Here is a 25376-nt window from a genome sequence, read left to right on the forward strand (position 1 = left end):
CTTCTAAGTCAGTGTTTAAAGCTGCTAAAGTTGACAATAAATTAATACCATTAAATGTTTCTGAAGATGAATAATTTGTAAAAAGCATTAGCTTAAATTACAGTCTGCAAGAGAGATGATATTTTCCAAATTAAATCACTTGCACCTCAAGCACTAGTGGTTCAATCATTGGCATCGCAATCATAAATTATAAGTTAAATATTTCAAACCAAAACTTAATTGATTAATAACTAAATGTTGCAGTCTGTGGCTAGGATATTGTTCGGTGAAATAATAGAAAAAGGTCCATGGCTGTTGATACAAACTCTGCAAGTCATTGTTTTATTCAGGAAATTGGCTTATAAATAACACATTTTGGCTTGCTCCTCTCATACTGTGTCTTTTACTGAAATTCTCTTTGTACAGAACTAGAAAGTGCATTTCTATAATTATTCAGTATGTAAGTAGGTATGTCCATTTGGACTCAGAATGCTATATAACAGGGGTCGGCAGCCTTTCAGAAGCGGTGGGCCGAGTCTTCATTTATTCACTCTAAATTAAGGTTTCGCGGGATAGTAATACATTTTAACATTTTTAGAAGGTCTCTTTCTATAAGTCTATAATATATAACTAAACTATTGTTGTATGTAAAGTAAATAAGGTTTTTTAAATGTTTAAGAAGCCTCATTTAAAATTAAATTAAAAGGCAGACTGGTGGCCAGGACCCAAGCAGTGTGAGTGCCACTGAAAATCAGCTTGCGTGCCACAGGTTGCCCACCCCTGCTATATAACATGGATTAGAACAAATTACCTTGCAGTTTACGCTGAATCCTGAGAGTTACAGTTCTCCATAAACAGCAAAACCAAGACTTGCTTTCAAATATAAGCCACTTTTAAAAATAACCCAAAAGGCTAAGATGACATAAAATAATCTTTTTTTTAAAAGGACACAACATTTTTCAACAGATGGACTCCTATCACTTTATCAAGAGGCCATGTACTTCTTGAAGTCTAGGGCTAAGTCTAAGTCAAAGTTTCTAGGGCTAAAAAGCTCAGTGTGTAGTGCTGAGGATGCTAAAGGAATAGTTGTAGAGAATTAGGCACTGAGTTTCATAGTTACTGGAGTGCTTATTTGTGCAAGCTATTTAGCTGGTTTTCTCTGCAACTTACTGCATCTTGAAGCTGCATGAAGCCAAATAAAATCATCAACAAAGAGTGTTTCAGGCCAACTGATTGTACCCATTACCAGCTTTCTGGATGATCAAGACAAATTTTTTAGGGGTAAATTCATTTTGGGTGCCCCAGCTCCAGTCACCTTAAAAGGGCTTAATTTTCAGAATTTTCTAAAAATTGGACCCCTTTAAAGGTGTCTCATGCTGGTTGGCAAAAACCTGAAGCACCCAAAATCACTAGCTAGTCACCTCTAAAAATCTTGGCCCAAAGTCATTTTTGGTTCTTCCCACAGCGTTGCAACCAACCTTAGACTAATGGGAATATTACTGACCAGCTCTTTTTGTATCATTACCACAGACATGTACATCTGCACGAGAATAAAAATGACTTGCATTACTCCAGAAAAAGTTCTACAACAATTCTTCTCAGAGTTCCAGGAGGCACAGGGTGGGAGGAGTGTGCACTCTACATCTCTTAAGACAGAGAAGTGTACACTCCTCCTTCAGCACGGTGTGCTAGACCCACTTTCTCCTGAGGCATCCCCAAGAGGTGCTAGGAGGAAAAACACCAGTACTCCACCAAGGGTTGGGAATGTGACTGTAACTGACCCTGTACATCTCCCTCTCCACCAAACATCAGTACAAGGACCAGGCACAACCTGGCCCAAAGTGTTTCAATGATTTCAGAGCCTTGTAATTATCCTCATTTTTCATGTCAAACACTGACAAGATATGACCCTTGTCCATATGATTTAAGATATAACTAAGGCCCTTTAAACACACACACACACAGTTTGCTTTGTGAAACTGGTGCTCTCCTCTTCTGAGCATTGTTCTAAAGTGTTAACCTTCATTAGTATGTGAATTATCTCATCTGTAAAAGAGTTACCCTTACATTACGACATATTTAAATAAATATTTGATCGACAAGATCTGCATTTGGGCACACTTATGTATATTAACAAGGGATTATCCATTACAGACAATTCCTTTAAACCTTTGAGGTGCTATTGAATATATCAACCCATGTTATAGATATGTTGATCATACTGTAATATCTTGCATTTTTTCAAGCATTACTCGACTATAGGAAAGCATCTGAGTAGATATTTTCCATAGGCAGCACTCTTAGTAGGTTAATTGCTTTCCCCTTTATTTCCTCCCTAAGTTTGGGACAGTAGCACACAATACCTTTTAATGCAATATCCAATTCTTTAAAATGGACAATCAATATAGCCAAGGCTATGAACATTCTTACTGCCTATCTATAAATCATTAGACAGGTGCAGCCAGTGACATAATATATATGAATCTCAAATTAGTATGTTACTATGGAGCACGAAGTATCAGTTTAAATAGAATTATTTAAACATGGACCAACTTTAATCATATTAAACACAACAGCATTGCACCTACACAGTGCTTTTCCATACACTACACTCTACTGCATAACATTAATTATAATGCATGCAAGAGATCCCTATGGTATTCTCAAGTCACTCCAGAATCCAATAACATTTATATCCCTGAAAATTAGGATGTAAAAAGAAAAATCAAATTTAATCATTTAATTAACATTAAAATCAAGCAGCATAAGCATCACTAATACCACAAGAAGAGACATCCAGGTACAAGCAATGCAGCAAACAAAGACTTTAAAGCCAAAAATGACTAGTAGTCTGGGAACAACAGGAAAAAACCTATCTCAGTTGACCTGAAAGCACCACTAGTCACACACAGCAATGCTGTAAGTAACACAAATTCATTCACTATACTATCTATAAACACCACACGTTTCTGTTTCACAAGAAGTCTCATTTGTAGCAGGAAAGACATTTATACATGGTTTGTATTTACATAAGAAACAATTTCTAATGAAAAAAAATCTACATCCATTGGGAATATGAGGCTCAAACACAACAATAGAATACCACTTTGGAATATGCTTAGATTGCTAATAAAGATTTTGAAACAGTTTTGGTATTGACTTCTCTCTTTACAAAATCTTGATTATTTAAACAGGGTAATTGTAATCTTTGTTTACTTTGTATATGAATTAACAGATAACACTCTACCTTTGAACATTAACTCTGTTAAATAGAGAATCTGTAACATCTTTGAATGCGAACCCTCTTAGACAAGTTACTGATTATCTGCATATTGCAGGTTTTTACCAAAATACAGCGGGTACTGTTGCATTTCACCCTGCAAGTAATTCCCCAACTGTAGCAAAGGTAAAAGAATCCTGGAATGAGTTGGCAGGTGGGTAACACAAGCTGATTTTGTTTTAAATTGTAAATATATTTATAACCTTAAAATAACTGTCCATACATTGATTAGACAAATTCTAGCAGGTAATATGCCTAGGGGAGAAGTGGTCAGAAGGTGTCTCGTCCCATCCCCCCACCTCTCCCTATGGAAAAAAAATGGCAAATGAAAAAAAATTGATTTTGTAGAAATTTTGCAGGGAAATTTTTGACTTTGTATTGAAAATGCCAGAAATCTGAAAACTTAACATTCCTGGCTGAAAAGTTTTCCATTTTAAGGTTTTTAATTTAAAAAGTTAAGTTTTCCACACACAAAAAAACAAACAAACACTTTCTGCAAAATTTTTGTTAGTCAAAATCCCAAACTTTTTGGTTTGACATTTTTGACAAAAACACAGCAGAAGGAGAATAAAGAGAGCCAAAAAAGGTTATTCATATTTCCCCTCCCCCACTCAATGAAAAATGGCCTCCCCTTAATTTCTTTTGACATTTTCCAGTTTCTCAATGAAAAATTGGGAGAGTTCCTTGATTCTTCCTTCATTTTTCCTCTGTGTTGCCTCCCCCACCTTTCCAGGGGAGGAAAAGTGGGTGAGAAGGGGGAAAAGAAGGGGAAAGAGAAAGAGGGAAATGAAAAAGATCAGAACATTTTCATAGAATTTTTTTTTTAAAGGACATTTTTTATGGATAAATGCTTACCTCTTTCCAAACAGCTCTTGGGGTTGTGATGGAAAATTAGCTATCCATATCCTGGCTCCTCCACCCAACCCTTGGGGTGGACGTTCTTCAGGCTCTGAAGATGGGAACTGCAGAGGGACGAGCTAATGCAGACCCCAGGGATAAGGGGGCAAGCTCCGTATGCTGGTTATGAATAAGTTAGTACCCACACAGTGCTTTCATCTGTAGGGCTCCATGAATCTTACGCAGGAAGGAAAGTAACTGCCAGTTCCCCTGAAGCTTTCATGGGTGCCCTAATACATGGGAATTCCTCCCCAAGCGGGGAGTCAGAATGCAGGCCCCACATCAGCGGATGTGGTGGAACCCTCGACTGATGGCTTTGGGTTGTAGATGCAGCCTTTGGCCACCACAGGCCACTGCTCCCAGCTTGATGAGCTCCTCCAGGGCAGAGCCTCATCTTCCAGGCTTTGAACATGCTGCAGAGCAGCAAACCAGGCAGGGGAAGCAGTAAGGAGATCCACACAACAGCCTTCTCAGCAGCATCCCTAGATTTCCCCCAGTATGGAAGTGACTCCCTGCGGCCCTCTCCCTTCTATCCTACTGCTATAGGACTTTCTGTGGGCCTTGAGGAAGTCAGATTGTTGTAGGGCCCCAGAAGCAACAGAGCGTGAGGTGGAAAGAAGAGAGTGCCTGGGGGAAGCACTAGAGACACAGCGCTGACGGCCAGAAGGGAACTAAGGAGAAGAAAAAGAGAAGGGCAGAGTTATGCCAATTGGTCTGGAGGTGATGAGGGAGGGGAAGGCCCCCTAACTTGAGCGTTAATTCATAACCAGAAGGCAGCCCTAAAAAGAAAGGCAGTTCGTATTTCTAAACATCATGGGATTTTTCTGGTCTGTCTTCTAACATTTGAATTCATGGTGTTCATGACACTGGCACCTCAGCTTTGCAAATGGGAAAAATGGAGTCCCAGGGAGGTTACCTGACTTGCCTGAGGTCACACTGCAAGTCTGCAGCAGAGTCAGGAGCACAACAGGTTCCTGGCTCTCAGTCGTGTGCCCTGAAGTGCTCCGATTTATCTAGGTGCCAACACCCATAATCCAGCACACCCTTCTGCACTCCAATTAACATTGCCACCAGCCAGAATATAGGCATATGTTAATAGTGCTGTTGCAGAGAATAAATACCTCTGTTTGGTGTAGGTCTTGAATTTGGCCCATAGTCTGTTTATAGATTTTGTGTTTTGAGCAGCCTTTCATGTTTTAAAGAAAAAACAATTGCATTTCTCCTAGAGGGAGTTTTTGTTCCACATGTAGGAATTTTGCCTGCAGACATTATTTCTGCAATTAATACACTACTTCAGAAATAACAGATTGCTTCTCCTCCTTCACTTCGACAGGCATCGATAGAGTCAATCACCAGATCTTGCTCTTCAGAGGGATCGTCTTTAGAGGCCCGCTTAGCAAGACAACCGTCTCTAAATCCACATTCATGTGTCCAGATGCAAAAGCCTATGAGGGAGACATCCATTTAGGGTTTTCAACAGGCAGGAATGTGTTTGCTGTAGAATAGCCCCCTGCCACTTTGGGTCTCTTCTCTAGTTCTGTAGTCAGTCTGTTACCTGTGCTCTGCCTTGACTTGCCAAGTGATTTATTGAAAAGGAATTTGTCTTTTCTCTTCTGCCATTACAGATTCGAGTGCATCCAAGAGCTTTATTGAATGAGGTGACTCAAAATAACACTGAACTCCTTTGGGATGACCACTGATAGAACAATAAAAATATACTGACACTACAACTGTTGGATGAAGAACGTATGTGTTGGATGGCAGAGCATCTATGAGCACTGTGGGCAAATTCTGCTTTTTGCAATCCCAGGGAAGTCAAATAGGCAGTGAAGTCACTGTGGATGTGGTTACCACGATGTAGCTACAAAGGACAAGACAGGGCTCTTTATTCCTTTCCACTTTCTGAGATGATTAGAGATTGTAAACAAGAACACACACAGAACACAAGACCACAAAACAAAATTAGGAGCTGCTGCCGCTGCTGACCTCAATGAAGCAAAGAATAAAATGGTAGAAAAGTTAAGGTCACAGGAGGAGAGCAGAACTGGAAGGCATCAAAAGCTTCAGGCACTGTGAATGAGTTGGGCTGCCAGAGTGGAAAAAGCCAACCTACTAGTTGTGAGCTGGTATGGTGAGAGTGCAGTAGTATCCTTTGTGATCAGACTCATTCTGAAGTATATGGAGTTGTAACAAAAGCTGAAGCAGTCTGCCTCGGTAATATACTGAATTGCAACATTTCCCATCTAAATTTAATATCCACAGATTTTTTTTTCCAAAATATTTGCATAGCGACAATATAAGCGTAACTAACAACATCTGCAATAACATCAAACCTTTTACTTGTTTGAATAGTGTGGCCCAATGTAACAAATGAATAGAGCAGTTATTTTAGAATGCTATTGACATTTTAAATTCTACAATGCAGGTTCGATTTCTATATAGTTCAGCTTGGTACTTTCAATATTTTTTTTTCCCTTAAAGAAGTGACCGAAGTACAGTTCTAATTTAGAAGTTAGAGATTATCATATAGCATTACCTCCAAGGCAGCCAATGAATGAAAGCAGGAACAACTGTTTCCACGGTAGCACCATCTTCAATTCCAAAAGTTAGTAACTCTTATCCAGCCGCAGTCTTCCACGCAAAGCCTTTAATCTGTTAAAACAATATATACACACAAAGTATAATCACGGGATTCAAATGAAAACCTCGTTTCCTTATGAAAGCACTTTTTAATAATGGCAGATGGAGTCACTTAAATCCTTAGAAATTACTCTCTTTTCTATTTAGGGCTCAATCATGAGCCATAGATGAGCACAAACCTATAATTAGAAGTGCAATATAGCACAGCGTTGATTGGAAATCAAGAAAAGCACACGGGCACGCATGTGAGCTTGTTCCCCCCGTGTTCATATAAATAGCACGCTAATATAAAAACAATAAGGCCCCAATCCAGCCATGCAGTTGAGTACGTTCCCAGTTCCAATCACAGTCCGGTTTAGTGGGATTACTTGTGCACAAAGTTCCGTATGTGCTTTAGCTGCTTTGCTGGATTGGGGCCTAAAACTACAGAGACAGATTACATGGGGTGCAAAGAATAGCAGAGCTGCTCAGTTTTAGAGGTGGTTTGAGATTCTCTCTCCCCCCGAATTTGTTTCCACCCCTTTCTCTCTTTCCACTTCCTCATTCCTCACCACCTGCTATTCCTGCCACTGGAGACGTGTGAAAACTAACCAGCACCACACCTCTCCCTAGAGTTGGTATGACCTTTACGCGTTCCCACCTCTGTCTGACTCATGTGATAAGAATGGGAAACTAATCCTAACTCAGGGTACATCTACACTACAGGGGGGAGTCGATTTAAGATACGCAAATTCAGCTACGTGAATAGCGTAGCTGAATTCGACGTATCGCAGCCGACTTACCCCGCTGTGAGGACCGCGGCAAAATCGACTTCTGCGGCTTTCTGTCGACGGCGCTTACTCCCACCTCCGCTGGTGGAGTAAGAGCGTCGATTCGGGGATCGATTGTCACGTCCCGATGGGACGCGATAAATCGATCCCCGAGAGGTCGATTTCTACCTGCCGATTCAGGCGGGTAGTGTAGACCTAGCCTCAGAGGAGCACAGGAGAGGTAAAGGAAAGAACCCTCCACTGATCTATGCTGATCTCATTAGCATTGGAGTCTTAAGTACTACCGGAGGTTACTTCATTTCTAAGTATGAAAAGGAGGCACGAGAGGCAAATAGCAGTGAAAGTGAACCAGCGTCCAACCTGCTGTTACATGCACAGCTCTTATTCCAGTTGTATTGTCACCATTATGCAGGTAATCATTGTAACACATGTAAAAAACAATGAAACTGATGTTGCCAAAGTTTTACTTATGCTTATGTTGCAGAATTTTGCACTAAGGATACATAACCACTTATGTAAAGGTTGTGGAGGGGAAGCTGGAGATTTAGCAATTGAGCAAGAAACAATTGGGGTCTGTTGTACCTTCAACAAGCAGTTTGGGACTGCAAGATACATTTAATAGTGTCTTCGTCAGGTTTCAGCACCAACATCCCATCTGAGATGAACAGGGCAGTTTGCAAGTCTCAGAACTATTATTTTAGGATATCTGTACACTCTGACAGACAATATCCCATCAGTTTATTCTCTGCTTAAGTGTGGAAAAACTGTTTGCGGCAATAAGCAACATAGTGTGTTCAATATGGACATTAATTTAATGTTACCAAGTCAAGCATTCAAATATTAGGTTGCAAATGCAACCCTGATTCGGTCCACTTGTGCGCATGTATTATGATACAGGATCCCTCCCTCATTCTGGGCATAGGATGAAGATGCTTTAGGTATGAGTCAGGGTTGTACAGTGAAGGAGACTTGTCTGTAGGACCCATTTCATTTGGTGCAGAAGTTGGAAGGTGTGTAGCAAATGAGGCAGGGGGCTATAAGAGGAGAAAGGATGGTGCTTGACTGTGCAACTGGTGCTTGAGTGGCTGATTGTGCCTGATTGTGCAACCTTAATAACGTTCTTTTAACATAGTTCATGTAACTTCCTAGGTTTCTTAGGAAAAAAAACAACAGAAATTCCATCCTGTGGCATCATATTGACATCCACATGGGGCAGCAGCAGGAACTTTAGATCCACCACACAGACGTCTGCTACTTGAACTAGCAGAATAATTGACAGAGGAGTAGGGTGTCATCCTCTGTGTGGACCAGCACTAGCGGGGGAAGGGACACCTCACCAGTGGCTTTCACAGATATCTGCTGAGAGCAGACGAATGGTGAGGCTCAGGAATCTTGGGTTCCAATCCATGCTCTGGAGGGGACTAGCCTAGTGGTTCACAGACCCTTCTGCCTCTCCCCCCACCCCAAGCTTTACCCCTTCTGCCTACTCCCCGCTAACGTGTCCCGGTCTTTTCTCTTTCCCACCCCTGGCTTTTCTTCCCAGTCCTAGTCTCCTTGTCTAGCCAGTTCCAGTCCTGTCCCCTCCCCCATCCACCCTGACTCCTTGTCCCCAGACTCTCTGGCCAGCCAGTCACAGTTGCTTCCCCTCCCCACAGCTCCTGTGCCAATCTCAGATGTCCCTAATCCCCCGCAACTGGCCCCAAGTCCTCCCCACTGTTTCCCTCACCAGCTTCAGTCCCCCTGCCTCCCTGTTCCAGTCGTGACACCACCACCCCCACCCCCAGTTCCTCTCTACTTTCCCTCCCACCCCCTGTCTCACTAGGATCCCTATCCCAGTTTAATCCTTTGAACCCCCTGGGCTCAGGTGTGCTCGGTCACTCTGTGGGAATGATGCATGTGCAGTTTGGTCAGCAGTAGGAGCTGAGGTAGGTTCGAATGGGCTCTGCAAGGATGCAATCTTCAGAGATTTCAGAAACTCTAAGAAGTTCTGCTGAGCATGTGCAAATGGTGACTTTTTGCAAAGGCTCATAACTTGGTCGTATTTGAGTGGATTTTCCCAGGAATACCAAAAGGCATATCCCTGATACAAAGACTCCCCGCCAAATTTCAAATTTCTGCTCTAAAGCATATGGCACTAGAGCATCTCAAAGAAAAGTTTTCCAGCATATTTGAAAAGGGCAAAACAAAGTATTTCCCCCTATCCTTGTTCTCAGAAACAGCTCAAACATTTTGGCTGAAATGTTCCAAGACAATTTAGCCTGAAGCAGACACCTGGCGTGGGAAATTTCAACTCGAATAGTTAAAATTTGGCAAAGCTACACAAGCAGCTGAAAATGTCAAGTAGAAAGGGTTGAACAACCTTAATAATATGCAGTGCTAACAGCCCCACCTATTATAAGCTTAGATCCTAACAAACAATTCTCCAGCAAGGGTTGGATTCTGCACAAAGTCCCAGACAAGCTTGTGGAACAATTGCCCTCCCGTATATGATCCCTGCAGAGAACCTCCCTTCCCATTCACAACTGCATAACATCTGTGTAGCAACTATAGTGATTGTTATGCAGTTCGGGCTACATTCTCATACTCGGACACTGAAAACAACTTACTCCATGGGTTGTCCCAGTGACTTTACATACAGAGCAAGGTGCTGCTCAACATGAGTAAAGGTACCAGAATGTTGTCCTATCTTAGGAAAATATTTAATGCATTTTAATGATTTTTAAAACACTTTAGAAGTTGGAAGTTAGGAATGTTCCCAGCAGCTCTCTGTGGACCACCACTCATCCATGGACCACAGTTTGAGAGCCACTGATCTAAACTATGGGAGGTACCATGTGTAGGTTAAGCTAAAGTATGAGGAAACTATTTACCACACGGAGAAGCAACTAAAGTTTTAGGCCTTATACTATGCTCCTCACTGTGGCATCTGAAAGCAGCCAGATAAGTATTACCAATGCATACGGCTCTTTGTAAGACAAAAAAAACCTAGTAACTCTTTCTACCTCTGAAGCTGCAAAATTAAAATCAGATGTAGGCACTGAAGGTACCATATAAATGATCACAAAGAGGCGATCCATTCCAGTATTAATATTTACAGTTTTAAAACCAAGAAAAGAATCTCCTTGAAAGAAGGAAAACCAAAACTTTTTATTCTTTTGTTGCAACAATGTATTCGCATCATGTTTGCCTTTAAAGTATTCCCTAAATTCAATATATATGTTGACAAGCACATCCTTCCCGACGTCAAGCAAACTGAAAAACTGGTGACCAAATCACAAAATCCCAACCATGCTGCTTTAGGACTTCCTGTTCTTTTGTGGCAGATACTTTCTGTACTTGTCATGTACCATGACGTACTGAATTTATGCTAGGGAAGGCATACTTACCATAATATATTGAAATGCATTCACAATTGTAATGACATGGAAGGAATTTGAAATTCAGAATGGGCAACAGCTCAAACGTTTGAGCATACTTGACTTAGAGCAATCTCCAGTAAAAATGAGCAAAGGGATTAGGCTTTGCTTAAATTCTATTGATGTGACAGCTGCATGACAAGCATATTTTTTTGTGCGAGCCAAAACCCTGAAGCAATTTTGTGTGGCAAGAGAATTTACTACACATTTGACTATTTCTCATGTCTATAAAGGAAATCCCCAAGCCCCATGATTAAGAAACAAATACCGCTGGAAACATTAAGTTATAGAAGAACCCCCTTTGCATCAAAAACATGAGAGCTATGAAGCACTAGCTTTTGGCTGGGTTGGACCATGTGGGTAGAGGGTGAAGTTCTGGTAGGCGGAGCTGAGTCAAGGCCATGCTTTCTCCTCCAGCATACATATCAATGATCCTGATTCACTACTGCTCCCTGGTGGCACCTCATCTGAGTGGTTAGAAAACAGACCCCATCACAGCAGCAGTTGTGGCCGGGAGAAAGGAGGAACCAGCGTAAAGTTAGCCAAGTGGGAGAGCAGGTGGCTAGCAAGCAAAGAAAAGGAAGGATGGGGGACGCTTCCTGGTATGGGAAACTTTATTTGTTTTGTAAATATGGGGAAGAAAAGGTCAAGGGAGACAAAGTGAACACTGTGGGTATGGGGTTCCTATTAGGCTGAGTGTAGGACAGAGAGACAGAAACATAATTCATTTGGTCCCCACCGCTCAACATGAAAGCACTCACGTTTGTCTTGGGGGTTGAAGAATGCTTTTAAGACTGGCAGATTTGAAATTAGGCCCACCATGCCAGCTATCCTTGGGAGATGTAAAAGCCCAAGAGGGGGCATGCAGGTGGTAGGACACCGTGCATTGGTATCTCTTCTGCTTCCTAGCTCTGTTCTTGCCCGTCAGTGGAGAGATTGAAATTTACAAGAATCCTGAACTCCAAAACTCACTCCCCTGACAAAAGAACAGCACCAGTGGAGAGAGTGGAGGGACAGTAAGTGTGCCCATTGGCGTACTGCTCATGTTAGCACACTGGATTTTGTCCTTGCTGACTTGCTTAGCTGAAATAATATCCAAGCTGGAACCCTGCTTTCTGGAGTGATGAGAGCTTTATACCGTATCAGCCATCTTCTAATAAATCTTACAGGGATTATGATTGTGCCTTTCAACTTTCAAAACTTGCTTTTCCATTTAGCAACAGTGATTAGGGACACATTCTTATGATGAAATAATTTTACTAGTCATGTAAAATTATACACTGTACAGTTATCCTAAAAAAAAACCCACTGTGCTATGGCACTTTTAACAGACTGGAAAAGGGAACTTTTAGATAACCCGGAAATGGTTGCACGGATTCTAGAACTTTTTTAAATGCTTCTGGACAGAGCAAAGCATGAAAACTGCATGAGGTCCCAAAAGGACTGTTTTGAGGAAGTTAAGAAACTGAAATTAGAGTTTTAGAAAGGACGACTCATTCTAAACCTTGACTATAGTGTTGCACGAATACCTGTAGAAAGTATGCTAGCTTGTCAGCTAATTAATCCTTTGGAGCTTAAATGAAATTGTCATGCTTTGTTCAGTCTGCCCAAAAGCATTTTTTTTTCTAAGCTTGGCCATCTCTGTATTACATAAAAGTTCACTTCTCCAGTGTTTCTGCTATTCAAAATGTCGCACTCCTTTGAATAGTGTAGCAAGGTATAATTTCCTGCCATATAATTGTACATCCATGTCTACTAAAAAATAATTTCTTCATATGCATTCATTATATATTTGCTTGCCTACTTCCCTTTAGCAATAACCTCCCAGTAAAATCTTTTGACAAACAATGAGACATCATGGTAAAAGTCTCTTGAAACTCCTCCATTTCACCAAAAATAACAGTTTTCAGATTTAAACAGAGATGTTCAAGAAATCTGTGCTCTATTAAATTTGCCAAGTCAGTGCACTGTTGTTCTGCATATTAAAGGGTTCTAGATGCATGCACATCACATAGCCACTTTGTTCCTACAAACTAACATGTAACAACACTGTAGACTGGATTAGACCTTTTAGGCACAGCCCTGAGTTGGAGGCAGAGCAGAACTACCCCACCCAGTGGTTGCTTGGGGAAGGATTGTGCTTTTAAGGTCAAGGAGAGGTGTGTAGCATAGCCTGCTAGACTCAGTATACATAACCCTATCTGAAGGTCAGTATGGAGGGAGGTGAGGCCCCCACTTCCTGTCATGACAAAAAGAAAATCAGTCTCTCTTAAGCAGGAGGCATTAACTGAAGAAAGCAGCTACAATTACTACAACAAACTGGCTTCCACACAACTCATGTTCCAGCTTTGTCTTCCTTGTTTACCAGGGGCCACATCTCATCTGGAACCCTGAACAGCACACGAGACCTTTCAGCCAAATGATATACAGTACTTTGTAAACATCATTATACCTCCCACATGTCCCTTGTGCAGCTCTGGTCGTCTCCAAGGCATAGAGAAGGAAACATCCTTGCATTTCTTTTAGGAGGGACTGCAACTGCCTCTACATGGGCCACATATGGAGAAGGGTCAACAACAATCCAGCACTATTATGTGTCACATAAAGTTATTCTCTTTCCCTCAGCTGAGTAGCAGACACCAATAAGGGGAGAAGGAGAATATTCTAGTATGTATTTCAGTGTAAGTTTCACAAACTTGGGCCAAATTCTACTTATTTAGGCCTGAGTAGGTCTATCCAGGAATATGTCAAATGTACACCTGTGACACTGTACAGAATCCACCTCACCACCTCTATTTGCTCTTCACTCCATAGTTCTCATTTAATGTTCCTGAAAAGTCAACTAGGGAATAGCATTAGCTTAAATGTCTTTTGTACATTACCTAAGAAGGATAAAGGGGGGAAAGCCTAGAAGTGACAGGACACTCCACTAGTCACAGCTGCAATTGTCCTTCTCCCAGGCCTTATCTTGTTCTCCTTGCTTAACTTCATGTCTGTGTGACCCTTATTGTAATTCTTCCCCTTCTTTGTCAATAACCAGGTTTTTAAAGATAGCAGGATACCAGAAGTCTTTGTTGTGTGTTTGCTCTCAATCTCTCTGTCCCGGCTTCCATGCTCTTTGCTGCTCCTTTCTATGAAGAAGAAACATTCCGACATAAAACATAAATCCCAATTGGTTGTTTTTCTTTTCTATTGTGTACACTTTTAATGTGAATTCTATTGCATGAGGAAACTCTAGGGAGCCATTTGCCCGAATAGCACACTTTAAGAAGGTTTAGCATTAGTGCACCCGCAGGGCCAAAATTCAAGTCAAAGGGTTTCACTGATGCTAACAGAAGCAGAATTTTGCTCAATAGATCTTAGTGGGACATTGACAGATAACAGCGTATCATGAACGTGTATCTGGACTTTTTCCCCACCCACATCTGTCAACAAAATAGAGTCTATTCTCAAAAGGTAATACATGTCATCCAAATTCAAACTTTGAAATAAGGGTTTATTCTTATGGCATTAAACTGAACGGCATCTTGTATTTATTGTTTTAAATATGTTGAGGTATTTTCATTGGTACCTGTTCAATCTAGCCCAGTTTTACAGTGATTGTGTAGCTCCAAAGCACTTTTAGAGAGCCATCTCATTTCACCTGCTATTGTTTCCTCTACTGGCATTTCAATTAATTCTACTGAACAAGTATTTGCTCACTGAGAAGTAGTGAAGTAAACCTATCATTAAGATGCTACTGGAAACATTGTGCCTGCAACTGACATTAATTTGTACATCTGCATTTTTGAGGAAAGATGGGAGAATATTTATTAATGACTCTACTAAACCACAATAAGCAACTTTGGCCAAAACCAATAAAAACCAAGAATGTTCAGAATTACAGCTGAATCTCTGTTTCTAACTCTCTTCCATTATTAGCGTTTGCTGGGGTCTGAAATATGTGCATCATGTACTATACAATCTCTTCTGCAATAGCTAAAGGCAGGAAGGGGAATTATGGACAGCACTGCCTTGAAATTAGTGTTGTGTTTCAATTAGTATTTCATAACTTCTTGTTTTTTGTCACAATCTTATTACCAAAATATTTTTCTTTGTATCTAATAGTGGTCATTTTGGGATTTCAGCTTGTTCAAACAAAGTTTCCAGAATCGGGTTTAGGAAGGAGTTTGAAAATAAAGGTTGCATTTGACATAGAAAATTGGTTTGTAAACATGACACTATACTAGGTGACTTACCAAAGGGAAAAAAAAATACCAACACACTTTCACAGAGAAATTTGTAATTTACTGGACAACTACTTTCTTGCTTTTCTGGAGCTTGAAAATGTGACCGCTAAATGCTCAATACCAGAAAGCAAATAAAGATAATCGAAAATGCATCCTTTTAAAAAGAGACCTCATGAGTCCTGAATTTTGACTGCTTAGGATTGGCCATATTGAAAGGTATAAACAATATTGTGTTTGGGAAGCTTATACACATAACAGAATAAGTCCTTTATGTACTTGATGACACTGTGGTGGCTTTTTAAAAAGAAAAAGACATAAATACGTATCCCTCCAGCAGTGTTGTTGGTTCACATTTCTGTGGATAGACCCTCCCTATTTTCAGTTATCCAGGACAAAGGGGTATATGTGGGGATGGGTGGAAGGGTAGTTAGTTTTATATTTAGAAATCATTTTTCTTTGTTAAAAGCAAGACAATGGGTCAGATCATCAGTCCTTGTGTGGCTGTACTGCTCTACCCTGAGTGGTCCAGAGCCAGCAGTCACCTGTATGCCGCACACTCCCATTGTCTCTGGGGCAGACAGTGTGTTGGAGGACAGGGCCAGATATAGCTATCTCCCGCCAGCAGAATGGTCTTTAGTGTGCCATTCCTTCTGAACATCCCTTGGGCTCTTTTAAATTATGCCTGCCGCTGGCTCAGCCCCAGGATTGGGGGAACAAAAAGGTGACAATCACCTTTCCCCTCGCAGGTCCTCCACAGAGAGCAGCTCTGCCAGAACAGAGGATACACCATACTCTGTCCGCATATTTTTATTTAAACATTCAGCATTACAATAAGCTGGCTGCTCAGAAAATCGAAGTGCTCTAGGTTTGTGAAACATGTGGCACTTTGATACACTCTGCTGTGAAAAATGTTTTCATCGTTATTTAGTTACTTGTTCAAGGAATAGGAGCATCATCACCATGACACTGAGTTCACAGGTAAAGTCTGAGAGATTTACAAATATACGGGGGGCGGGGGAGGGAGAAATCACTTTTTTCAATTACATATGGCATGATTACCCGGCTCATGAAAAACTAGCAGTTTGCCTCAGACTGTTGATTGATACAAGTTGAGGATTCTGTACATTACAAAAGGTCGAGCTTCTTTCATCCTTAACAGGAAGAATAAACATGTTTGTAATTTAAAGCTCCAGTAAACTACCAAAAGGAAATTTTAGGTAGTCCAGCATTAGTCTGTAGAAGACACCAGCTTTACCGGATAGCGTGTCTTGGAAGCTCAATAATTTAACCAGATTTCTTCCTACGGCACCTGATGCAAGATGTACAGCAGACTTTGTAACCATGCAATAAGGTGATCTACAGCAAATTAATAATCCTTTGCCCACTTCTAGCAGCTTTCAGTCAAGGATCTAAACCTGCTTTGCCAACGTTAATGAATTAAGGCTCTCAAAACCCCTTTGTGAGGTAGGTAAATGTTATTAGGCCAAACTACAGGTAGGTAAACAGACGCACAGAGAGAAGAGTGACTTGCCCCATGTCACCTAAGCCCCAATTCAGAAAATCACTGAAGCAGATGTGGAACTTTAAGCATGTGCTGAAGTCCCACTAACATCAAAAGAATTTGAGTGCACATTTAAGTGTTGTCCTAAATAGGGATGTTTTCCTGAATAAGGGCCATAATGGGTCAGTGGCCTGAACTCAGGAGGTTCTTCAAGCTCCCTGCTTTAACCATTAGACTGCATTCCTTCCCTAGTCTTAGTAAGTCGTGTGCTATCAAAACTACCGGTGTAATTATCTTTGTGTTATTTAGAATAATGCTGACACTCTCCGAAACATCTCTTTTTTTGATGCTGCGTCTGTGTATGCACAGACAGAGCTGTCAAGTAAAATTTAAAAAAAAAAAAAAAACCTACACCCAAAACAACCTCTTCTGGCCTCCATCGGCTGGCTCTCTCTAACATCAGCATTCCATGATTATTCCAACATTGCACTTGAGGGAGAATATCATCTGTCATATATTTTCTAGAGTGTTATACATATGTCTGCCACTTCCATGATCTCTTTCCTCCGGGCTTTTACAATTTAGTATATAACCAGAACTGTCACGCTAACACACATTTCTCTCTTCAACCCATCTTCTCTTTTTCAGCCTATTTTATCTGATAATTAACCTAATTTTTCCAAGAGCTATTTGTGCAGCTGAAGACACACACAAACAAACAGGGACGAGCCAGCCAGGCAACAATTTCCAGAAACACTTCCTCTGCAAGAAACTATTTTCAGATGCCAGATGCTCTGGGGGCTGGTGCTTTCAAGACTGATGCAAAACCATGTCCGTTCAAAGCACGTTTCTCAAATTGCATGTCCCAGTTACCAGCTGGCAGGCAGCAGGTGTTAAAGAATTAAGTTAAATGGCCAGACTCCACATTCCTCACATCTTTGGTCCATTCTTTGCCTCTTGCCTGATGTCGTACGGGATCTTCAGTACCCAGTGAACTTTGTGGGACTCATTTTCTTCTGCCTTCTTGTCCAATAATTTTGCTATATCTTTTATTTCACTATCAATAGGGTAGCTTTAGGGCCCTATTCAGCCAGTCACACACAGACTTCCTACTGCCGCCAAAAAGAATAGTATACAACAACAAGAGCAATCTGGTATGTAAAATTCTGGCTCCACTGAAGTCAATGACAAAATGCCCATGATTTCAATGGAGCCACGACTTCACCTGTCATCTTTAGTGTTTAACTAGTTGAAAACTATAAGCAGTCACATAAAAATTCATTTTTATTTTTCTTCTCGCTATTTGATTTTGTCCTGTATGTTGTTCGCTGTTTATAGAATTTATGACATTTAGTTTGTTTACTTTTAAATCTATTCAGCATCTCTTCTCTTTTTTCTAGTCATAATTTAACGTCATCTGCAGTACTAGGGCTCATTTTTTTCCTCTTCTATTTTAGCTATTGTTCAATGAACTCTCCCTTGACAATATCCAGCTGGGTTCTTTGAACTTCTGATAACCTTGCTTTTACTCTTTTACACCAGTATACAGGGTTCAACAACTGAATAGCCTTTTTTTTTTTCCTTGTCACTTGATTTTCTGATCTTTCTGGAGAAATACTGGGTTGTGTTTAAATGTGACTAATGTTTTCTGACCAACATTTTTTTTAAAAGTTTTTCTATAAGTAATTCTTCCAGAGTCCCACTTTTATTTTGCTCTGCTTCTAAAAGATAGCCACTCCACAAAATCTAATTTTTCCCCTCCTTCACGTAAGTTGAACTACATCCTGAAAAGTCAACGACTCTGCCGCTCATTTATCTAACCTATTGTATCCTATGGAATCACTTTGTTTAGACAGATTTTCAGAACTCAATGATTCCCAGAATGCTCTGAATACCCTTATAGGTAGAGGGGAGACTGAAATCCTGGTGTCCCAATCCAGGGTGCGTGGACAAGGAGAATTCTTGCTCCACATCTTGCTCTTCACTTTCTTCTAATTCTCGGGAACCCCATCAGCCCAGAACCCATAGACACATTGCACTAATTGATCTTGGCCAGTAGTGAGAATTAACCTAGGTGGATTTTCACACTGTGCCATCTACAATCCTCCCCCAATCTCAGTAAGGTTCATTATGAGGCAGAGACAGATGGGGGAGCGTTAGGTAGTATAGCTGAACAAGGCCTCCATGCAACTGACCCTAGATCCTGCCGATCTACTGAAGATTGGTGTCTGAGTCTGCTGCCATTTCCACATGGGGAAATGCTTACCACTAGCTGACAGACCTCACCGGGGTGCCATGTTTGGATCCAAGGGCTAGATCCTGTGTGTTTCTAAGACCACTAGATTTGAGCAGTATCAGGCATGGTCTCTGAATCTAGCCTCTCTGGCTCACTCCTGGAGTGCAGACGCCCTGTCTGGTACTTCTTCTCGGAAGTGGAACCTGGGAATTGAGCTGCCCTATGCTCAAAAACCAATGCTAACCTCCCCTCCCACTCCACCTCACACTTGTGGGTACACTGGTTTACAGTTTAACGCTTCAGGGACATATAGTCCTGTCATGAGTGCAGGGGACTGGACCAGATGACCTCTCAAGGTCCCTTCTAGTCCTACAATTCTATGACATGTAACAGATAAACCAAGGACCACAAATGCTTTGCAATGCAACTTCTTGTACGCGTGCATGCACACGCACACTCTCTTTATCCAGGGAAAGCACAGAAGACTTACTGATCCCTGCAAAAGTAACAAACAACTACATGCAAAAAACTTTCCTGCCAATGTCTTCACCCTCTGAGAGCCTCCTGAGTTTTGGTCAGGCTTTCCAGAGTCTTAAGACCCTCCTCTCCTCCTTCCCAGTTTTGCCTTCTTGTTCTGATGGGTAAGAGCAGACCTTCTATACATTTCCAGTCCCCTCTGTCATGTAACCCTCCTGGTCAGCCTCAAATTCCCCCTCAGGTGATCAAGGTTCCTCCCACTGGGTAAGTCATTGCTTGATTACCACCCACCTGAAGTCCAGACTAGAAAAACAGGTTTCTTGCAGCTTGGACACCCTCTTTAGCATACCTACTGAACTGCCGGGGTGAACTCATTTCCTGTTAGCGAGCCTTCATGGCTCTGAATTGTTCATCCTCTGTGAACACCTCTTGGAATGCCAGTCTTTTGGACTCCATCTTGGATAAGAGGGAAGACATAGGATTGTCTTACAACCCAATGCTGCTCACAAAACCAAACAGAGTTTGTAGTTTGATACAGATACACACAGATATACACTAAATTGTGACACTATCACAAGCATAGGAGTATATTTTTAGTGGGCTGCTGCTGAGTGCAAAACACACCGATTAAGACAAGGAGAGAATATTTCTCATGTTTTTTGGGAAAGAGTCTAAAGGTAAATCTATGGTTGGGAATACCCTAAAGAAAAAGGAGAAGAGTAGCATTACAACATGAGATATAAATGGGTAGGAGAAAGTAAGAACATGGTTTTAACTGGAAAAAGCATACAAGGGTTAGAAATATTGTTGATTTTACATTAATGAGAACTTGAACGTAATTCTTGAAGGAGAAAATGAGAATGTGTCCTTTTGGACGGAACCATTTCAGAATTTTGAATAATTATTTTACATGCACAGAAAAGCCACGTTTAATTCTGTTGCTATATATTCTCATAATTTTGGAGACAAACAGATCCTCAGGAGTTTAGAAATATTCTTCTGAAAACACTAACAAAGGGCAAAAAGAATTGTTGATAATGTTGTGCTATGAAAATACACACACATACATTTTTCAGCCTTTTAACAAAAAGAGACTGATATGTTTCTCTCTAAAATTAGCTGTCCAAAAGCTAAGTCCCACGTTTATTAATTATTTTGTATACTCTGAAAGGACCACAATGTGGAAGACAGAGAGAGAATGCACATAGGGAGATTCAAGGTGAAACAAGCAATTTAGTGGAGGGTCTCAAGATATGACTTTGGGTGGCAAAAAATAAAATCAAATACAAACTCAGTAGTTCCTCATAGTTGGGTATTTATTTGATATATCAGATCTGGCTGATAAATTCAAGTTAAACTTTCAGCTTGTACCGGAGGAATTTGTAGAGTCACTGAGTCTAAATTAATCAGAAACTCCAGGAACTCAAGAGAGCTACACAGAACAAGAACTGATTTTTCTATATTGATCACAAATCACAAAGCAGAAAATAAATTGAGGGACTGACACTAGAGGTCAGCATGTCTTTGGCAAAGGGAAGAGATTATTAGAATCTGATCTTGATAAATTATGAGATGAACTCACAGCCGAACGGTAAAATAATATATACACAGGACAATACAAGAATGAGACTCCATGACTGAATGCCAGGTGTCTGTCAGAAATTCGAAGCAGTAGATACTTATTTTTCGGTATTATGTTCTGAAAATTTCTCTGGCTAGAATAAATCCAAGTTTATTAAAAAGATTTCCCTCCCCGCGTTGCACCCTCTCCCCACCCCAACCACCTCTCTAAAATACTAGGTAACGGGGGCAGATGGTGGTAGAGAAGTGATCTGGTTTGTAGAAGAAAAGCTTTGCAAAGTAAATCAGCAAGAATTAACTGTACGGTCTTTATTTTACAAATATAAAACTAGATTTCTGCCCTTAATTCCAGCTTTCATTCCATAAACTTTGCATGATCCAAATCAGACAATAGCAAGAGAAGCAAGTCCTCTATCTTGGAGACGCAACACATTTTAAATTGTCAGAGCACTTCCAAATCATAGACCAATAGAAAGTAGAGGCCTAGCCGATGCCCCCACCAGTGGAGAATTATTCACACAATATTTCCTGCTTCTCTGTCCTGCCTAGTTTTAAGTGTCTCCATTCCCTCCCACAGTGGGATAGTCCACGGTGCAACAGATCTCACTATTACGGCATTTTCTCTGTATTCAGTCTAGATTTTCAATTTATTGATTTTATCCAGAAATTTCTATTTGTTATAGCTCCTTGCACCATCCTAAATAATTCCTTCTCCCTCCTTGCTATTTACACAAACATTTGTAGACTTACCTTTCTACCACCTTCAGTTATCACTATGAGTTATTCATATTGGGCCAGATTCTTAGCTGGCGTACCAGTGCACTTAGTTCTTTTAACATGTCTTTCTGAGCCAATCCCTCTTCTTTCTATTGCTATGATTTCCCCTAATTCGGTCTTCCTCTCCAGGAAGAGATTGCTTACCTAGTTTAGTTTTTATTAGTGGGAAAGGGTGGATTGCGCTCACATTCTTTCCAGTGAATAGACAGTATTTCAGATCACAAAATGGACGTAAGTGAATTCTCGAAAGGGGGTTCTGTTGGTTGAAGGAAAATAGTTCAGGTACATTTTCAACTCCGTGCACTAACATTTGTCCATAAATAGGTAAATCTGGAGATAAAGGTACTGAAGGTGTTTAAGATGGGAAAGACTTGAAAACAAACAAGTGGAAGAATTTTTAAAAGAACCACCGACTATTTAAAAACTCACATACCTGCTACTGACAGAAATGTAAATAGATCCCATGCAGCTGAAACACAGGGACTCGATGACAATTAACCAATTATAATCTCAACAGATTGAGGAAGACTACCACTAACAGTATACAAGGTAATATAATGGTTTACTAAAAAAAAAAAAAAGGGGGGGGGCGGGGGAGGTTTGCGGGAAAGAAATACTAGATGCTCTGGTTCCTTTGGGGTCTCATTAGATCTTTACTCCACAGCCACATCACAGACTCACTCATTAGCAAGCAGCCTTAGCAGGTAGCAGTTGTGGGGTTGCCTGTGGCTTACTCAGCCAGCCTATCCCAGCAGGGCTCTCTGCTGTAGACAGATCATTTTGATGAAGTTGAACAGTAAACATAAAAAAGGGCGGACGGAATTTTAAAGAGAGACTTCAAAAATGGCAAGGACAAAACAGGAGTAAAATCATCTTCAGTGTGTCATTAGCAGCGACTTAATCAAAATGTAAATCAGAGGAGAGCTTTGCACCAGCAAGACTGGATTTGTTTAAAAACAAAAACCTCCAATAGGGAGCTAGTAAAAATTAAACATAAAATTAGATTAGCAATTCTCTCACACTATTGCTTTGTTACTGTCTGTTTAATATATACTCTACTGTCACTGCTGCTAACTTGGCTCATGCCTGCCTTATCTATTATTCTCCCCTTGTGCACTGTCTAAACCTTAGACTGTGAGCTCTCTCAGGCTGGAGGTTATTTGTTTGTACAGTACCCAGTACAATGGTGGGTCCAATCCTTGTTTGGTCCTGATACTATTCTTTCTATTGTGGGAGTGTAATAACTTCCACCCTCTTTAAGTAGCAATCTCTCCATTCATGATGTCATGGTTACTGAGCTAGCTGAACCTCTGACCCATTCTCTTGTGTCTCTGAGTGTACCCCCCCCCAGGTGTTACGTCTTGTACCTCTACATTTCTGGCGTGGAACCCCTGATTCTCCCATGCGTAGACTGAGTGCTAGGCTTCAGTACTCTGAGTACAAACCACGCTTACCCCCAACAGTTCCTACTGGATTCGGTACCTACACTTTCTCTCTCCGGAAGTTCGTGACTAGTGGTGAATATAAGTGAATAAAAACTGCCTTCTAACCCAAAGTATTGTTTAATCTTAACAGTAGGAACAAAAGAAAAGAAAAGGAGTTTCAAAAAATAAAAGGTCTACATGCATGTCTATCTATCTATCTTCCGCCAGGCCTCTAACCTCTGGGGGTCTCTCATTCCCCAATAGTCTCTCTCTCCCCTGTCCTTGAGGCTCTCTTTAATCCACCCAAAGAGATTAGTTCTCTCAGCCTATGCACTTGGACCAGCTGCCTAAAACCAGTTCGGTGAGCTCCCACAGTGATCAAGCCAGAGCATCAGTGGCTCTCTAGCATCTGCGAAGAATTGTATATCAGGATATAATCTTGAAAGCATAACTTTTCTTTAACAATTTCAAAATTGCTTCCCCAAGGGGCAGTGGTGCCATGCACTTCCTAGGATAAGTGTCAGGTGACTACTGCCAGTTAGGTGACAATCAGAGTCAAGACTTGAGCCCCAGGTGTGTGCAAAAATACCACTAATAATAATAATAATAAAAAGGTAGAATCTGTGAACTTTATGAAATGATGTTTTTTTGGGAGGGAATAACTCCTTGCTCAGAATGACTCCATTTTAGGATCACTCTCTACCCCAGGGGTCAGCAACCTTCGGCACGCGGCCCATCAGGGTGATCTGCTGGTGGGCCACGAGACATTTTGTTTACGTTGACCATCCACAGGCACGAACCGCGGCCACTGGGAGCTGCCTGCAGACGGTCAACGTCAACAAAATGTCTCGCAGCCCGCCAGCGGATGACCCTGATGGGCCATGTGCCAAAGGCTGCAGACCCCTGTTCTATCCCAAACTACCAAATTTCAAGACAAATTTCAAGAGGAAGCATGCAGATTTAGGGCACTTTGCAAAGTTAACATTTAAACATAAAGGTCACTCCACTATAATAATATGTGAAAATACTGTATGAAATTAGGAAGCAGCAAGTGCTTTTTCTATATCTAGAACCCCAGCACAGTTACAAAAGTTGGGCAAGACTTACTTGGTCCTGCCTCAATATAGGGGGCTGCACTAGATGTTCTCAAGGTCTCTTCCAACCCTACATTTCTATCCCACAGAGATGAATACAGCCTGAAACAGAAGCTCTGAGACATGCTAACTGTTCCACTAATTTCAATGGGCATTCTCATCCCCCTCGCCACTCACAGTGCTTGTGCACAATATGCACCGAGAGTGCCGGTTCTCAAATAGTCACCCTGGTCTCACCAACCTGTGCTTGGAGCATGGCTTCCCCTAGGTCTGTGCTCAGCCCCTCCACCAGACCCACTAAAGAAGCAAGGTCCTTACCAGCTCCCAGCGTACAGACAGCGGGGCAGGAAAATGGGCTCAGACCCCTCCAGATCCCAGCTCACATGAGGGGGTTCAGGGAAACAGCTCAGCCCACTCACCCAGAGGTTTACGAGGTCCCCTACATCCCAACTCATATCAGGGAATCAGGGAGATGGGTTCAGGCCCCTTCTCCCCAGAGCGGCAGGCCATTAGATGCAGATACACACAGGAGGGGGCAATGTGAGGCTGACAGGTAACCCCATGCTCAAATGTCCCCATATTTGGACTACTAGTCCTACTCCATACCTCCATGAGACATAGCAAACTTCAGGGCAATCTGAGTGTTGATTTTAGCACATTGTAGCACAGTTGACTGTTCAATAGAAAGGGCTTCTCAAACTTCATTACAGAAGCAGACCTGGCACTCCATTAGAATATGCATACAATAAAACTCCATAGAATAGTCATAAAGTATTACAAGCAGCTGCAAATCCACCATAGGTGGAAAACAATTGTTTTGAGCATAACTATTGTAACAAGTAAGACAACCTGGGTTACTTTAGAGCAGTTGAAAGCTAAGTTACAGATGCTTTGGGGCTGGTCAGCTGGTGTGTAACAGACATCAGATTGCTAACTAGATCTAGATTAATATTTATCTGCAGTAACAGTTTAATTTTAAAAATCTGGGATATTACGTGCATGATATTTATGACCCTTTTCTATTCTTTTTCAGTCAAAATTCACAAGGAAATCTTTACAAAAGGATCAAACGCCG

At 41.2% G+C, this 25376-nt stretch overlaps 1 protein-coding gene across 1 annotated transcript in view; it reads right to left on the reverse strand.

Annotated features, from left to right (window-relative positions):
• LOC128839936 (contactin-3-like) overlaps window positions 1-25376 on the reverse strand; it is a 240889-nt gene that overhangs the window by 172117 nt on the left and 43396 nt on the right. Inside the window, exon 2 of the mRNA XM_054033283.1 lies at window positions 6693-6808. Coding sequence (XP_053889258.1) covers window positions 6693-6747 — 55 coding nt within the window. The 5' untranslated portion in view covers window positions 6748-6808. The remainder of the gene's footprint in view (window positions 1-6692; window positions 6809-25376) is intronic.

The sequence above is a fragment of the Malaclemys terrapin genome, chromosome 7 (genome assembly GCF_027887155.1).
Source record: "Malaclemys terrapin pileata isolate rMalTer1 chromosome 7, rMalTer1.hap1, whole genome shotgun sequence".
Taxonomy (NCBI): Eukaryota; Metazoa; Chordata; order Testudines; family Emydidae; genus Malaclemys; species Malaclemys terrapin.